At 47.0% G+C, this 18814-nt stretch overlaps 1 protein-coding gene across 1 annotated transcript in view; it reads right to left on the reverse strand.

Moving 5' to 3' along the window:
* LOC306762538 (echinoderm microtubule-associated protein-like 6) overlaps window positions 1-18814 on the reverse strand; it is a gene marked incomplete at both ends in the record, with an annotated part of 103066 nt that overhangs the window by 8029 nt on the left and 76223 nt on the right. Inside the window, 11 exons of the mRNA XM_079249061.1 lie at window positions 1165-1373; window positions 3091-3264; window positions 6220-6339; window positions 6520-6649; window positions 6728-6806; window positions 9304-9430; window positions 12806-13037; window positions 14840-15016; window positions 15196-15284; window positions 17256-17387; window positions 18610-18762. Of these exons, the coding sequence (XP_079105187.1) occupies window positions 1165-1373; window positions 3091-3264; window positions 6220-6339; window positions 6520-6649; window positions 6728-6806; window positions 9304-9430; window positions 12806-13037; window positions 14840-15016; window positions 15196-15284; window positions 17256-17387; window positions 18610-18762 (1622 nt within the window). The remainder of the gene's footprint in view (window positions 1-1164; window positions 1374-3090; window positions 3265-6219; window positions 6340-6519; window positions 6650-6727; window positions 6807-9303; window positions 9431-12805; window positions 13038-14839; window positions 15017-15195; window positions 15285-17255; window positions 17388-18609; window positions 18763-18814) is intronic.

Consider the following 18814-nt stretch of genomic DNA (forward strand, 5'->3'; position numbering starts at 1 on the left):
CCTGATCCACCCAGACCACCAGGACCTGATCCACCCAGACCACTAGGACCTGATCCACCCAGACCACTAGGACCTGATCCACCCAGACCACCAGGACCTGATCCACCCAGACCACTAGGACCTGATCCGCCCAGGCAACTAGGACCTGATCCGCCCAGACCACCAGGACCTGATCCGCCCAGACCACCAGGACCTGATCCGCCCAGACCACCAGGACCTGATCCACCCAGACCACCAGGACCTGATCCGCCCAGACCACCAGGACCTGATCTGCCCAGACCACCAGGACCTGATCCACCCAGGCCACCAGGACCTGATCTGCCAAGACCACCAGGACCTGATCTGCCCAGACCACCAGGACCTGATCTGCCCAGACCACCAGGACCTGATCTGCCCAGACCACCAGGACCTGATCCACCCAGACCACTAGGACCTGATCCACCCAGACCACCAGGACCTGATCCACCCAGACCACTAGGACCTGATCCACCCAGACCACAAGGACCTGATCCACCCAGACCACTAGGACCTGATCCGCCCAGACCACCAGGACCTGATCCACCCAGACCACTAGGACCTGATCCGCCCAGGCCACTAGGACCTGATCCGCCCAGACCACCAGGACCTGATCCGCCCAGGCCACTAGGACCTGATCCGCCCAGACCACCAGGACCTGATCCGCCCAGACCACCAGGACCTGATCCGCCCAGACCACCAGGACCTGATCCACCCAGACCACCAGGACCTGATCTGCCCAGACCACCAGGACCTGATCCGCCCAGACCACCAGGACCTGATCCACCCAGACCACCAGGACCTGATCTGCCCAGACCACCAGGACCTGATCCGCCCAGATTCTGCGTTTGTAGGCGGACCGAGTCCACTTCTTTGGTTGAATCAGAATTTGTTTGGAGCGTTCATGTTTCCCCAAACGAAGCAACTTTCAGAGCAAATGGACTCGGATTCTAATCCAGATTTCACCCTTTTCCTGTCGTCTCGCAGCTCAACGGGAAATATTAATAATTGTTGTTCAGAAGGCTGCTGGCAGGCATGAAGAAGCCTGTGTCTGAACACTCATTACAGTCCCGCTACCCGAGACCGTCTGACTGACGCTGCTGCAGCTTCTGTTTTAACACAAGTTGGTCAGTGAAGGCAACAACTCACAGCGCCGAAGGCCACGGCCAGCATCGTCTGCATCCTGCCGTCCTCCACCGTCCCCACCACACCCTTCTTGTACATCAGCGCACCGCCAGCCAGCGTCCAGAACTTCACATGTTTGATTCCCACCGACACGAATTGAGAGTCTGAGTCCGGCCGAAACTCCACGACGAAGATCCGGTCGGGGTGTCCAGATTTACTGCAGACCCTGGATCCTGCAGTGCAGACGCTGCTGTTAATGACACATCTGTGGAGGGTTTTCCTTCATCACACACACTTTAAATGGAGACAAAGTTACTGCGCAGCTTTGTGTTCTTGTCAACATGTTCAAATCCACACGGATAATAACCACATCTGCTCGTTAACAACATTATTATTCTGTACGCAGCATTTCTACTGTAAAACGTGAAAATGGACGAACAGATGAGAGGCTGTTTTTTATTTTATCCTGTGATTAGTGACAACAGATTGCAGGATAGGGATCATATTTTCAGGACTTCTGCAGGATGTTTGTCCCTCCAGGGCTACTGTAGACAGGGTTTGTGGAATCTCTGGTTGTGGAAACAAACCAGAGATTATTTTATTTCATAAAAATAAAATAATTTAGTTATAAAATGTCATGCATCACAAGCACATGAAGTCATGGTGACGAATTCCACATGTTCATGACTTCAGCCCTCAGTTCTTTTAAAAGCAGGAACAAAGGGGGAGGAGGACAAAGTGCTGCCTTAAAACCCGTGTCTGTAGCAACATGGACTCAGTGCTGCCCTCTAGTGGATGAACTGACAACGTAAACGACGCTTCGTTCAGCTGTTTCTCAGACAGAAGGAAATATTCTGCACAGCCCAGGTGTGTGTGTCTGAGAGGAGGAGGCGTGTTAGGTGTGGTCGTCATCTGATGATGTCAGCATGTGCAGAAGATGATGAAGCGTTTACATCCATCTATCCATCCATCTATCTATCCATCCATCTATCCATCTATCCATCTATCCATCTATCCATCCATCCATCTATCCATCCATCTATCTATCCATCCATCTATCCATCTATCCATCTATCCATCCATCTATCCATCCATCTATCCATCTATCCATCTATCCATCCATCCATCTATCCATCCATCTATCTATCCATCCATCTATCCATCCATCTATCCATCTATCTATCCATCTATCCATCTATCCATCCATCCATCTATCCATCCATCTATCTATCCATCCATCTATCCATCCATCTATCCATCCATCTATCCATCTATCCATCTATCCATCCATCCATCTATCCATCCATCTATCCATCTATCCATCTATCCATCCATCCATCTATCCATCCATCTATCTATCCATCTATCTATCCATCCATTCATCCATCTATCCATCTATCCATCCATCCATCTATCCATCCATCTATCCATCCATCCATCTATCTATCCATCTATCTATCCATCTATCCATCCATCCATCCATCTATCCATCTATCCATCCATCCATCCATCTATCCATCTATCCATCCATCCATCTATCCATCCATCCATCCATCCATCTATCCATCCATCCATCCATCTATCCATCTATCCATCCATCCATCTATCCATCTATCCATCTATCCATCTATCCATCCATCCATCTATCCATCCATCTATCTATCCATCTATCTATCCATCCATTCATCCATCTATCCATCTATCCATCCATCTATCTATCCATCCATCCATCCATCCATCCATCCATCCATCTATCTATCCATCTATCTATCCATCCATCTAAGTTCGCCTGTAAATGTGACTGTTTGTGTAGTTTGTAACGTCTACATGTAGGAATTTATTTTACGTGATGTTTGATATTTTTGCGTTCTGATCACACATCTGTGAATTAGCCAGTTACAGACAACATGGTGGATCAGAGCGTGCATTGCTGTAAGTGATCAGTCAGACCCTCCTGCCAGCGCCACACAGTGATGGTGTGTTCAGGTTCCACTCCCACAGACAGCAGCAGCTTCCCCGTGGCGCTGAAGTTCACGTAGCTGATGCCTTTAGCGTGCGGGCAGCGGAGGATGGACAGAGTCTGTTTACTCATGGCATCCCAGACGTGGATGGACGGGGTGGTGCCTGCGGGGGGAGAACCAGAACTCCTGTAAAAACCAGTCTTACCAGCATGTGCACGTCAGAAACAAGGAAACGACAACACCAATTACCAGGACAGAGCAAGCAGCTAGAGGATCAGTGCAGCAGACAAACACCCCGAGAACCAGACCAGTCCCAGACCCATGACAGGTCCAGTCCAGTATAAGGCTGATGCCAGACCACTGAGAGACTAGTATTATACCAGTAACAGACTGATATCAGTCTGGTGGTAAACCAGTTGATCATTTTCAGTTTTATTCATTCATTTCACTGGAGGCAGGACAGGTCTCCAGTCCATCGCAGCGTTTTCAGTGTAAACCAGTAGAAACACCCATCATGCTCCAGTTTTTCACTGTTGGTGCAAGTCGTCATGGCAACACAGATGCTGCCTTCGGGTAATCAGGAATAAACTTCAGCTTTATTTACATTAAACAGACATATTAATAAAAATCAATACCAGCATGTTTAAATGATAAACTACTGAATTCAATTCACAGTTTTCACCTGGAAAATCAAAGTTGTCGTTAAAGAAGAATTTTTTAAAAAAAGAAAAAGAAGTTTGTTTTTACAGAAACGCCTTTTCGTTATGAGTTATAAGACGTTAACACGTGAAAACAAACTGACAGAAACATGAAATGTTTTTGGATTTTGGTGGATTTTCGTTAAAAATCCCCGTTTTCAGTCTTTTTTGCAGCCATTTTACAACCAGCCACAACATTTTCTGACTTGGATCAGAAACATCCAGTCAATGCGCTTGTAGTGAAACAAAATGTCTCATTTGTCCTCCAAACTGGGACCAAGATCAGTAAAACTGGTCCAGTCCTGATCGTTCACAGCCTCATACTGGAAGTTATTAGTCAATTTATCAATAAAGTTGTGTTGTTTTACTCTGATAAAATATGCTGTTTAGGAATGAACTGATGTAAAACATCTGGACCGTAAACATCTGGACCGGCTGCTTTCTGGGTTTCAGGGAGTGTGTCGCGATGGGGAAGGCGGCGTGGTTGTTTTACCTGGAAGTTCACTGACGTCACCTGACGTGTTGAAAGAGCGATGGTGACAAATGCAGCCAGCCAAAACAAAAACACAAAGAAAACAACAAAAACATAAACAAAATAAACACAAACAGAGGAAAAGCTGCAGTGTATCTTTGGAAATGTCAAAGAAACACGACGCTAATATTTGCTTAGTTTCCAACTCAAACTTATTCAGTCTGTATTTCAGCGTGGTTTACGTAAAGGTCAGTGGAGGACCAGCTTGCTCTGACATCATCAGCGTTGGCGGGAAGATCATCGTCCACGAGAAGCCAGAAATTCCCAGGAAGAAAATGACGCCATTTTGTTCTGGCGGACGCGGCTGAAGACTCGACACATCGGGTTGGCAGAACTTTTTTCCATGTGGAGCTCCGAGAAGTATCGTGTGATTGGTCGGACGTTTGAGGTGGGCGTGGTTAACACGGAAAAGCATGAAGCGGAAAGTTGCTGCTTTCACATATTTGCAAAGTTCTGGAAGCTCTACCCGTCAGAACCTGTTAGCTAGCCAGGCCCCTGTAGCTGGTATGTAGCTACCTAGAGAAGCTACATACCAGCTACTACTGGATGGCAGACCCCCTCTGCCATCCAGTAGTAGCAGCCTGGACCCCAGGCTGGCTGGGTGACAGTCAGGAGGTGCATAGTGCCGAGCTTATCTAAAACTGTACGACAGGAAGTGATGTAGGAAAAGGTGGATGGTGTTGTTCCAAAAGAAAAAGCACCCCCGCCGTGAAAAGCGCGCAATCGCAATAAGCGCAGTGACAGCATCTTGCCTGTAGATGGCGTGTATTCATGCTTTTTAAGGCTAATAATGATAACAAGAACTTTCCTTACAATAAGCACAACGTTTGGAAAAAATCCTGCAGGGCTTTGCAATAAAGGCAAGTTCGGCGTTCCGAAGGAAAAAACTAATCATGTCCACAAAAATAAGGAAAAAACAAGGAAAAAAAAATCTGCAACGTGCCCACATTAGATAGTTATTTACTCTGTAACTTTAACCTGATAGGTGTGTTTCTGTGGGAGTTTCACTCAGTAGTGAGCAGCTGTTTCGCCGACGTTGTTCGTGACGCTGAGACGTTGTCCAGGCGGTTTGGTCCGCCGTTATGTCAGCTTCAACACAAACCAAAGAAAGTCCAACCCAGAGACTATCTCCCTGAGCCTCCATGGGAATACCTCAGGGTTCGGTATTCCTTTTTCTTTTTAGTACACTAGTGTGGACCAAAAGGTCCGGCTCAGTACGGAACGGGTCGGTCCAGGTGTTTTAGTGTTTCCACGTGTCTGGAGTCCGACACTTTGCAACACAGTGATTGGTCGAAAGGTTCATAACTTCCTGTGTGACTCGGTAACAAGAGCAAAGTAGGAACCACTGCATGGCGGATATTTGTTTCCTTGAGCTCCGCCACCGGTCATGTTAAACTCTGTTGAGTGAATATTATTGATCATTAATGATGTCTGGAACTTATAAAATAACAGAAATCATAAAGTAAAATAATCCTGGATTTATTTTAGCAAATAAAAATCAACATAAATCTTATTGTCAACTCCTGAATAAAAAATGTTGCATCGTAAACGTCTGCTGGTTGAGATGTTCCATTCACTGCAAATAAACGTCACAACTAAAACCAAACACTCGTCCGTTGGACACTTTCATGTCCCTAAAGATGTCGGAATCAAACTTTCGCCTCTTTCAACAGACTTAAATCAAATCATCTTCTCATGATTCTTCCTGATTTTCCGTCTTTCAGCTAAAGTTCTCCGTGTCCCTAAGTTTGTAGAAATAAAGAGAAGCAAGCAGGTTAAAGTAGAAGCAGAGGAGAAGAACGCAGGACTAGTTTAGTAGAAACCAGTTAGTAGAGAAACACGCAGCCATGCACAACCAGCCTGTCAGAAGTCACGCACACACACACACACACACTCAGGCCAATCGTACCGATCTGACCACTGGCGATGATGTTTTTGTACTTCGGGTGCTGGTTGACAGTCAGACACAGGATATCATCTGTGTGCTCCATGTAGAAACTCTGAGTTCCTGCAGTCCACAAAGACACGTGAATGCATCACATGTGAAATGAAGGAAGTGAGCTGTGTCGGTGTGATTGGAATTTTCCAGAAGAAAAAATACTTCAAATTCTATTTTAAACAGAATTATAGTAAAATCATGAGCTGAACTTGTGCGTTACGAGTATAGAACACATGTTGCCATGGTTACCGGTGCTGAGGCTGTGGACGATGGCGGTAGCAGCAGTGTGGTAGACGATGTCGGTGCCGTCGTTGAGGTAGTGCAGGTTGTTTCGACAATCGAAGCCCCGGAAACCGAACACATGATCTAACACCAGGTCCTGCAGACGGAGGAAGAAGAGACGTGATGATGAAGATGGATGGAGAGACTGGCGAAGAGAGGGGAGAAGAAGACACACCTCGACCAGCCTCTTCTTCTTGGACGTGTTATTCTTCTGGAGTTTGTCGGGCTGCGGCGCTGCTCGGCTCACCGGCGGCCTGCAGGGTCAGTTTGTTAACCAGACAGGGATTGAAAATAAAGACAACTAATCAGCGTCCAGTCGACACAGACCTAATCCATCCAGCGGGCCAGTTTGTGGCCCCTGAAGGGCCAATTTCAGGCCCTGGCCTGAAGGCTTGACAGCCTTGCTATATGAACAAAAACAGGTGGACAGGTGTTACCTGGACAGCAGAGGGACAAAACCCACACAGACTAAAACCTGAAGGCTTCATGCCTTCTGGAAACTACCATGTGGCTACAGCTACGTGCTAAGCAGATACTAGCATGCTAGTGCTAATCGTGCTAACAGGTTACCGCGCGCAGCATGCAGGACGTGCTGATCTGCTCTGGTGCTGCTGGAAGCTGGGAAACCTGCTGAGTTCGGGACTAAATCAGAGAAAAGAGGCGAAAGCCCAAAAGATCTCTGTCCTGCAGAGACTTTCTGAGAAACAGCGGGAAAATGTGGAATCCTGCTCTCAGATCCAAAACGGTGCTCCTGATGAGGCATTGCATGTTCCCAGCACACAGCAGAGTGATCTGCAAACACAAGTTCAACTGCTGCTCCACCTTTTCTCAGCTTTAGGTCGGATTTAGTGGATATAAAGTCCTGGATGGTCCTTAACTGACTAAAGCCTTGTTGTTTGGGCCACCAGACCACCAGAAAACTGATCTTGGTCTCTTCCATCGTCACAATAAAGCTTTCATCAGGAATGTTGGAATAACATTAAGAAACCTTCTCATTGGATAAACACATGAACTGTGAGGTGAAAGCAGCCGAATCCCGTCTAAGGTCACACCCTGTCTGTCCTTCTCTGACTGGGACAAGGTTATCTGGGCTTTTACTTACTCCAGACAGTTACGCCAGTACACCTGTCTGAGCTGCATTCCGCTTCTTGTTACACCTGTGTGGTCTCCTTGCACCTGCTCCCGGCTTCTTTAAAGCGGCTCTATGATGCTATGTCTAGTTTTCTGAGCTTTCTACAGTGTTACAGTGTTGAATATTCATCAGACACGTGAGCGGCTATTTCTTTTTTTTTTATCACCTAAAAGCACGTTGGAGTTTTCCAGCACTCTCTACATTCGGTTTCCATGGTGACGGAAACGATTGGTTTTAGAGTTTTTTTAACTTTGAAATTTTAGTGACGTTCCGGGGGGAGAGACCGTAGACTGTAAATAAAAGCTGGGCGGAGCCTCCGTGACATCAACTGTAGGTTTCTGAAGAACTGAGTTGAAGCTCGGTGGGCGGTTCCTACCATCACCATCTTGGCAGGGGCATGCATGTCGTCAAAGAGGTGGAGCTGAGAGGGGGGCTGTGAACATCATGGTGGATGATTGACATCGAGCAAACTCCGAGCTTTCTGTAGCTAAGAGCTAACCGAGCTAACCCGGAGATAACAGGAGCTAACCAGCTAACGGAGGTAAGCGGGCTAAAGCTAAGTCACGTTGTTAACCGGCTAAAAACCGCGGTTGTTCTACGTTCTTCTGACTTGAAGCGGGAGATTGGTACCTGTCAATCAAAAGGACACACCCCTAAATATGCCGAACTTCAAGATTAAATGACTTTTAAACGGGCGAGTTAGAAAAAAAATTCACTTCCCCCACAGTTGTCATGAAGGTAAACCTGACCTATTAAACCAAAAATGTATTTTTGGACCAGGCTGTAAACATGTTTATTTCTGCTGTGAAGTTGATGGGGATTTTCTCCATTTTGCACCCCCTAGTGGATGAAGGAGGAGCTGCAGGTTTATGCACTTCCACATAGGCTTCACTTTTTACCGCCGAAGGCTCCATCCATCTTTCATATACGGTCTATGGGAGGGACTCAGTCTTCTCTTGGTTGTGCACATTGACGAGAAGAGAGACACGCCCACCTTCGCTACTCCTAGCAGTTGACCAATCAGACGCAGACATGGGGTGGAGCTTTCTCTGTTTCCTTGTTTCTAGCAGACGCTGATCTGAGAGGATCAATACAACATGAATGAAGGGGTTTGTGAAGAATGATTGATTATTTCTTGACTTTCTACGCTTGCATATGAAAATAAATTCGACTGAAATGTGTATCATGGAGACACTTTAAGATTTCCATGTTTGTTTTTAAATCCTTCAGATCTCATAACTCTCCACGCTGAGAGCTACAGATCAGGTCTTATTGATCCGACGTCCCAGTGTCAACATGGAAAGGACAGAACTCATTCATTTTCTGCCTCCATCTCCACATTAAGACTTCTCAATCCGCTGAAATGTCCAAAACTCGTCTCATTTTCATTGTTCTTTCAGTCCAGACTGAGCACTGGAATTGTTTACCCTTTTATTCATGCTTGTTGTTTACTTTTGTTTGTATTAGTTTCTATGTTTATTGTTTTTTCTACAACTTTTGCGGCCCTTTGTAAATAAGGTTGGAACAGTAAACCAGCAAACTTTCAGAGGCAAATCCAAAGAAAACAAACTTTAAATGCTGATGTCAGATACTGTGGTCGTGCACGTGCACATGCACACCTCTCCTCTGCAGACATCTCCTTCAGCTGTTGGTGAGGTTTGGTTCCCACCATCTCTCTGATGCGGACAGCGAACATCTTGGTGACGTAGTCCACCGTCTTCTCCCGGGCAACGTCGCTGTCGTAACCTGTCAACACACGTCAGAGGTTCTGCTGCATGGTTTCCACATGCACACGTCTACACACGTCAGAGGTTCTGCTGCATGGTTTCCACATGCACACGTCTACACACGTCAGAGGTTCTGCTGCATGGTTTCCACATGCACACGTCTACACACGTCAGAGGTTCTGCTGCATGGTTTCCACATGCACACGTCTACACACGTCAGAGGTTCTGCTGCATGGTTTCCACATGCACACGTCTACACACGTCAGAGGTTCTGCTGCATGGTTTCCACATGCACACGTCTACACACGTCAGAGGTTCTGCTGCATGGTTTCCACATGCACACGTCTACACACGTCAGAGGTTCTGCTGCATGGTTTCCACATGCACACGTCTACACACGTCAGAGGTTCTGCTGCATGGTTTCCACATGCACACGTCTACACACGTCAGAGGTTCTGCTGCATGGTTTCCACATGCACACGTCTACACACGTCAGAGGTTCTGCTGCATGGTTTCCACATGCACACGTCTACACACGTCAGAGGTTCTGCTGCATGGTTTCCACATGCACACGTCTACACACGTCAGAGGTTCTGCTGCATGGTTTCCACATGCACACGTCTACACACGTCAGAGGTTCTGCTGCATGGTTTCCACATGCACACGTCTACACACGTCAGAGGTTCTGCTGCATGGTTTCCACATGCACACGTCTACACACGTCAGAGGTTCTGCTGCATGGTTTCCACATGCACACGTCTACACACGTCAGAGGTTCTGCTGCATGGTTTCCACATGCACACGTCTACACACGTCAGAGATTCTGCTGCATGGTTTCCACATGCACACGTCTACACACGTCAGAGGTTCTGCTGCATGGTTTCCACATGCACACGTCTACACACGTCAGAGGTTCTGCTGCATGGTTTCCACATGCACACGTCTACACACGTCAGAGGTTCTGCTGCATGGTTTCCACATGCACACGTCTACACACGTCAGAGGTTCTGCTGCATGGTTTCCACATGCACACGTCTACACACGTCAGAGGTTCTGCTGCATGGTTTCCACATGCACACGTCTACACACGTCAGAGGTTCTGCTGCATGGTTTCCACATGCACACGTCTACACACGTCAGAGGTTCTGCTGCATGGTTTCCACATGCACACGTCTACACACGTCAGAGGTTCTGCTGCATGGTTTCCACATGCACACGTCTACACACGTCAGAGGTTCTGCTGCATGGTTTCCACATGCACACGTCTACACACGTCAGAGATTCTGCTGCATGGTTTCCACATGCACACGTCTACACACGTCAGAGGTTCTGCTGCATGGTTTCCACATGCACACGTCTACACACGTCAGAGGTTCTGCTGCATGGTTTCCACATGCACACGTCTACACACGTCAGAGGTTCTGCTGCATGGTTTCCACATGCACACGTCTACACACGTCAGAGGTTCTGCTGCATGGTTTCCACATGCACACGTCTACACACGTCAGAGGTTCTGCTGCATGGTTTCCACATGCACACGTCTACACACGTCAGAGGTTCTGCTGCATGGTTTCCACATGCACACGTCTACACACGTCAGAGGTTCTGCTGCATGGTTTCCACATGCACACGTCTACACACGTCAGAGGTTCTGCTGCATGGTTTCCACATGCACACGTCTACACACGTCAGAGATTCTGCTGCATGGTTTCCACATGCACACGTCTACACACGTCAGAGGTTCTGCTGCATGGTTTCCACATGCACACGTCTACACACGTCAGAGGTTCTGCTGCATGGTTTCCACATGCACACGTCTACACACGTCAGAGGTTCTGCTGCATGGTTTCCACATGCACACGTCTACACACGTCAGAGGTTCTGCTGCATGGTTTCCACATGCACACGTCTACACACGTCAGAGGTTCTGCTGCATGGTTTCCACATGCACACGTCTACACACGTCAGAGGTTCTGCTGCATGGTTTCCACATGCACACGTCTACACACGTCAGAGGTTCTGCTGCATGGTTTCCACATGCACACGTCTACACACGTCAGAGGTTCTGCTGCATGGTTTCCACATGCACACGTCTACACACGTCAGAGGTTCTGCTGCAAGGTTTCCACATGCACACGTCTACACACGTCAGAGGTTCTGCTGCATGGTTTCCACATGCACACGTCTACACACGTCAGAGGTTCTGCTGCATGGTTTCCACATGCACACGTCTACACACGTCAGAGGTTCTGCTGCAAGGTTTCCACATGCACACGTCTACACACGTCAGAGGTTCTGCTGCATGGTTTCCACATGCACACGTCTACACACGTCAGAGGTTCTGCTGCATGGTTTCCACATGCACACGTCTACACACGTCAGAGGTTCTGCTGCATGGTTTCCACATGCACACGTCTACACACGTCAGAGGTTCTGCTGCATGGTTTCCACATGCACACGTCTACACACGTCAGAGGTTCTGCTGCATGGTTTCCACATGCACACGTCTACACACGTCAGAGGTTCTGCTGCATGGTTTCCACATGCACACGTCTACACACGTCAGAGGTTCTGCTGCATGGTTTCCACATGCACACGTCTACACACGTCAGATGTTTAATGTACAGAGGAGAACACAGCAAAACAACAACAAACAACACACGATAACTTGATTGCGTGATGAAACAAGCGTGATATTCAACCCATCTGGATAATAATGGACAATCCACAACTTATTAAAGATGAAGAAATAAAAAAAAAGGAAATTCTACAAAATAAGGAGACAAAACAGAGAATAATGTTGCAACGGGAAAATATTATGAATAATATTCTAATTATATTACACTTAATTTTTCTCCTCAATGCAAAACTGTTTAATAGACAACATGAGATAAAATCTGAATCCTATTTTTAGTTGTTTTTTAGTGAAAACACGAAGTCTCATGACAAACACACGAGCAGCTTCAATGTCACGCAGACTGACGGATAAAAATGAAGAAAACTTCCATTGAGATGCACAAAGTTAAATAGTATTAATGATCAATATGAGCCAAAGTTTAATCAAATTACTGGAAAAAAAAACTTTAAAAAGCTACTTTCAGATTAACAGTGACATCAGATATGAAATAAATCAATCAACTTCACCACCGCCATGATAAACAGACCGATTCCGACATTTACAGAGAGCCACTGAACGCATCACAAGCTCAGACAACACAAACCTGTCAATCAAAGGGATCAATCAGCTTTGTTATGATCTATGATTGGCTGGAAGTCAGGGGGCGGGCCTGGAGTCAATCCTACAGATGCCAGCAGCTGCTTTGTGGCCTGGTTGCCAATAGCAACCTGCATCCTCCAGTGATTAAAGCTGAGTTTACCTTAGAGACGGACCCACCTCCATCCTCCTCCACGTCATCGTCTGACTCCTCGCTGTCCACCAGCGGCCGGCTGTCACGAAACAGAGACCCCTCCTCCACCTTGACCCCTCCTCCTCGTTCCCACGCCCAAATCATCAAAGCGGTGTCGGCTCCGCCCACCGTGAGCAGCATGGCGTCGTCCTGGGCCCAGCGGACGTTGGTCACCTGAGCGCTGTGCCCCACATAGCGTTTAAAGCGGGCGTACTGACCCTGCAGGAGGAGGAAGGAGGAAGGAGACAGGAGGAGTCAAGAGGAGTAAGGAGGAGTCAGGAGGAGCTAGGAGGAACCAGGAGGAGTCAGGAGGAGCTAGGAGGAGCTAGGAGGAATCAGGAGGAGTCAGGAGGAGCTAGGAGGAACCAGGAGGAGTCAGGAGGAGCTAGGAGGAACCAGGAGGAGTCAGGAGGAGCTAGGAGGAACCAGGAGGAGTCAGGAGGAGCTAGGAGGAACCAGGAGGAGCTAGGAGGAGCTAGGAGGAATCAGGAGGAGTCAGGAGGAGCTAGGAGGAACCAGGAGGAGTCAGGAGGAGTCAGGAGTCTGAAGCTTTATACAGGAATTTACGTTTATATGTTACCAGACTTCTACACCCATTTTCCCTCCATTCCTCTCCATCGTTCCCCACAGCCAGAAAAGTTCTTGTTTTTTTATGTCTGCATTGACTCAGCTGACTTCATACCAAATGGGAAATCCCAACATGGACCAACTGAAAGTACTTTAACCCTTTAAATGCTGCTTCCATCACATGACGTCACTGTTGTCAGGAAAAGATAAAGTAGAAAACTAGTTACTTTCCACATTCAGGTGGAAGGGAATTATCAATGTTGTTTTTAATTAAACCAAGACTGGTTAGAAAAAAATCCACCAACCACCCAAATTCTCTAATATGGACCATAACTGTGACATCATCAAGTCATATTGAGTTTTATTTATGAAAATGTTTTATGTGAAAAGCTGCACAAAGTGCTTTACAATAAAACTATTCATTCTTTAAAAAACTGGAAGTAACAGTAAAATTAAATTTTCCCACCTCTACCCCACTCTGCACAAACCCATTAATGTCCTTCAACTGATTTTCAGTGAAAATGATTTCAGTAAATAACTGATTGGCTGGTTACTTCTCAGATACATGGTCGGAAGGTGGAAACCTGCTAGGGTGGTTCCAGCTCTTCCAGCTGAGCATCAAACTGGACGGAGATCCTAAACCCGCTGGAACTCTCCATGCTGGATCAGTTCTTACTGTTTCCTGTGACTAATTCACATCAGGCTTTTTCATCCAAATCCAAGTCCATTTCCTCAGAAAGTCGCTTCCTTTGGGGAAATGTGAACACGCCAAACAAATTCTGGACCTGGTCTGCTTACAAACGCAGGTTTCAAGTGGACCAAATACAGGAAGCGGACTACATAAAAAGTCCCTTCCTGCATGAGGCGTAGCATTGTGGGTAAATCCATAGCGATGGCGTTAAGGGTCCTCTGCCTCATCTGGTGTTCATACTGTGTCCATTGTTGCAGTGGATTTCTGCAGGATACTTGCATAAGACACAATAAAAACCCAAAACAGCCATAGTTTGGTCTCCATGTTTAACTGGCAGGTGGAGGAAACAGTTTTCTTCTTCACGCCGGTCTGGTCCTCTCTTCCGCTAAATACTAGTGCAGCGCCACCTCTGGTGGGAATGGGGAGATATTAGTGTAATGGTTTGACTGGTTTGACATAAAGTGCAGCGTGAACACGGTCCGCATGGATACACCCCCCTACAGGTGGACCCAGTCCCCAACCGGACCGGGTCCCCAACCAGCCCAAGACCCCAACCGGACCGGGTCCCCAACCGGACCAAGACCCCAACCGGATCGGGTCCCCAACCGGACCAAGACCCCAACCGGACCGGGTCTAGAGGACTGTCCTGATGGGAATGCACCAAGTGGAGCTGGTTTCTGCATCACCTGAAGTGCCAGACATGAGGCGTGACTAGTCTGCAGCCCCATTTTGAGATGAGTGTGTGTGTGTGTGTGTCTCGTACTCTGACAGGGTAGCGGAACAGTTTCAGGAAGCCGAAGTCGTCTCCGGTGGCGAGCAGTGCCCGGTCTCTGGTAAGCGATGCGGCATTGACGTCGGTGATGTCACTGTGCGTCGGCCAGATTCCCTCACAGCTGGAACCCAGAACGCAGGTCCAGCTGGACCAGTCCATCCGATCCAGCTGCGCATGCAAACACACACACGCGCACACACAATAATGTGTTACATCACAAAAAACAAAGACATCATCATCATTATCATTATTATTATTATTATTATCATTATTATTATCATTATTATTATTATTATAATTATTATATTCATAGTGAATATTATTATATTCACAATGACGACACAGACCTCTGAGTTCTTGATGGTTTGTCTTTTTCCTCTCGGAGCTTCAAAGAAAAGTTGCTCTTTGGCTCCAGTGTTTACCTGCAGCAGTTTACCTACAGCAACAAGCAACAAGCACAAATAAACAACATGAAACGAAACGCCGTCATGCCTCACTCTTCTGCACTGAGCAGCTTTTTAAAGACTGTTGTCTCGTCTATGCGAGGTGAAGATGACGTTAGAGTCACCCGACATGCTGCAACAAACCAGACCTGAACCAGGAAGCAGGATGCACTTCCCCCGGGTGTCTTTCTGTTACTAAGCTTAAGAAGTGATACTAGAAGTGGGTTATTAACTCATATAAAGGGGGCGGAGTTTGGAGCGTTTGACCAATCCAAGACATGGAGAGACCCTGCTGACCAGCTGCTTCACCGTGGAGAAGTAGACATTTATACTTCATACATGAAGAATCATAAACTCATCATTGCTATGGCAACAGTGTTGTTTTTGGTAAACTGGTGAGATGATGGGTTATCAATTGATGGGACAATATAAACAGACTCATTTTCAGATGTTTGGGGCAAAACCTCCTCAGTTCCTTCCGTTCCTTTACATTCTCATTCAGGTCTTCCGACTGCAGGTCTACTTGAGGTTCCAGAGTCTCTGAGAGTACGATGGGAGGAACAACTTTCGGCTATCAGGCTTATGGAACCAGCTCCCACTGTGGGTTCGGGAGGCAGACTCCCTCTCTAACTTTAAGATCAAGCTGAAAACCTTCCTTTTTAATGAATCTTATAAATTAGGATATGAGCATCTCCTGAGCTGGAGTCTGCATGTACAGGGCCCACCTGTCCAGGTTATGCTTATAGTTAGGAGTAGTCTAACCATCCATTAGTTATGCAGCCATGGAGACGTCACCTGATGTGCTGAGTACTTCCTTGCTCCTTTTCCCTCATGTATAACTAAATGACATAAATGCCTTCCCTTCATTAACATATTTCACCTATTTATGCAGGTCTTCCTGAATAAGTGCAGTTGTACATGTTGGTCTTTCCTGTCCTCTCCACCCCAACCAGCAGAGGCAGATGGCTGCCCTCCCTGAGCCGGGTTCTGACGGAGGTTTTCTTCCTGTTAAAGGGGAGTTTTCCTTCCCACTGTCGCCTCGTGCAGCTCAGGATGGGGGATTGGACCAAAGTCAAGATTCAATGCAATCAGTTGGTTTCTACCAGCTAGCCTATTTGGTTTGAATTTATGTGTCTTTAAAGTGCTGTCAGACGACACTGTTGTGAAGTGGCGCTATACGAATAAAGCTGAACTGAACTGAATGACTTCAGACCATAGACTGCATATAAAAAGATGGGCGGAGCCTCCGTAGGTTTCTGAAGAGCTGAATTGAAGCTCGGTGGGCGGTTCCTACCATCACCATCTTGGCAGGGGCATGCGCGTCGTCTCGCCCGGAAAATACAAATATGGGCAAAGAGGTGGAGCTGAGAGGGGGGCTGTGAGCGTCATGGTGGATGATTGACATCGAGCAAATTCCGACCTTTCTATAGCTAAGAGCTAACCGAGCTAACCTGGAGATAACAGGAGCTAACCAGCTAACGGAGGTAAGCGGGCTAAAGCTAAGTCACGTTGTTAACCGGCTAAAAACCGTGGTTGCTCTACGTTCTTCTGCAGTTTTATGCACTTCCACACAGGTTTCACTTTTAACTGCCGGAGGTTGCCGCTTGCTTCAGATGTAGCCATCAGGATGTCCATTTTCCAAGAGATCTGACAGGTCAGCAGGGGGTGCTTTAATACTGGCTGATCTCTTTTCCAGAACATAACCTGCTCCGGAGCCGGTTAGCCGCTCAGCTTAAGTGACCATGATGATTTATCTGGTAAGATTATCTGAAATTAATCCCAAAAGAGAAAATCCAGCTGGCTGGTACTGGTCTCTGGTCTGGTTCAGTGACAAACAAGAAAATGATTTATGGATGGATGAAGGGATGGATGAAGTGATGGAATCAGACGGTATAAATAAAGTTAAATTGAATGAATGAATCCTTCAGGAAGGATAACTCTCTTCCTGAAACAGCCGCCGTTACCTCGGCCATCCCAGTCGATGTGTGTGATGTAGCTGGAAGCGCCTTTACAGATCCCGACTCTCTTCGTGCTTAGCACGTTGTAGATGTCCACGAAGCTGTCATGAGACGCCACCGCCAGGTATTTACCTGAATCTGACAGGACGAAAAACATCAGATTCACTTTACATGCCCTCAAAGAAAGCTTCTTTACTCCTTCCCCACCCCCTCCACACACCCCTCTCACACACACACACACACATCCGCGCCATCACTTCCAGTGGTGTCGTCCAGGATACACGCCGGTACATGAAGTACACCCATGTCTAAACTTCTAAGCTCCCTGTGATGCTGTGATGCTGCTTCATGCTGCCGACACATGAAGCTACGTCGCTCAGCAGCTCAGCTAAGGTTACCGATGCTACGCGGGTGCAGTTAACCATCAGCTGCATTAACTTTAGCCTGAACATAGACATAATGAAGACATATATACATAAGTCTATGAGCGTGTCTCTCACCAGCTCTATGTGTTTCGTTTCTATGTTTAGTAATTTCTTCCTCCCTGAAACCGAAGAGCAGAAGTTATGTGACGGTTTATGAGAATAAAATAGAGTCTTAAATGTCCCTTTTTATGAAACAATGTTTTTTCTGGGTTTTTTTTTTTATTTTATTTTTTTTGTTTTGTTTTTTAAAACAAGGGCAAAACATTTAGAGTATACCCACTTCTTGAGGGACCACTGATCACTTCTACAGCAAGAGTCTCTCAGGAGTCGGTTTGACCTGTAAACTCTGCTGGATCTTCCTGACAACCATCACTTCTATCATTAGATGTGACCCTCCAGCTGATCTACGGTAGTTTTCCAGCATTTCTATCCATCCAGAAGGGTTAGAAAGCAGAAAAATGGATGCTCTTCATGCTGTTATGTCTGTTTGACATGCTTTCAGCCTGAAATCTGCCAGCTGAGGCTGACACGTCACGTCTCAAGCTTCTTCCCTAACTCTGTAATCCTGTGTGGCCTTCACATTTCACCCTGATGAGGAAGTCAGACGCTGATGTGGCTTTCCTCCTGCGGGGGTCTGACAAAGCGTGTCACCTCCGAACCCCCCCCCCCCACAGAATCTTCAGGAAGTTTAAAGATGCTTTGCCTCAACATGATCACATGAAGAGGTTGTGCTGAACAGATGTCTGCATGTTGAGTTCTATTTGTAGTTTTACGTGATAAAAAGAAATGAGGGAAAGGAAAACAGCATAAAATGATGAAAGAGTATTAAGGGTTAAAGTAAGAGAAGTGCTCAGGCAGAAAGGAGTCAGCTGTTATCAGAGGTCAGAGTCAGGCGCTGACCTGCCACAGCACCTCTGTGACTCATGTATCCATACCTGGAGTGAAGCGAATGTCAGAAATGGCATCACGGCGATGGTGGAAGCTGAGCAGATCCTCCAGCGTGTCTGCGTTCACCACCAGCACGCCGCCGTCGCTCAGACCAACAGCCAGCGCTTTCCCATCCGGGGAGAAGGCACAGCAGCGGCCGCCTACAACACACACTCAGCTTCAAGCCAAAACATCTGGAAACAGCTGGAAATC

Source organism: Telmatherina bonti (genome assembly GCF_933228915.1).
Source record: "Telmatherina bonti genome assembly, chromosome: 11".
NCBI lineage: Eukaryota > Metazoa > Chordata > Actinopteri > Atheriniformes > Telmatherinidae > Telmatherina > Telmatherina bonti.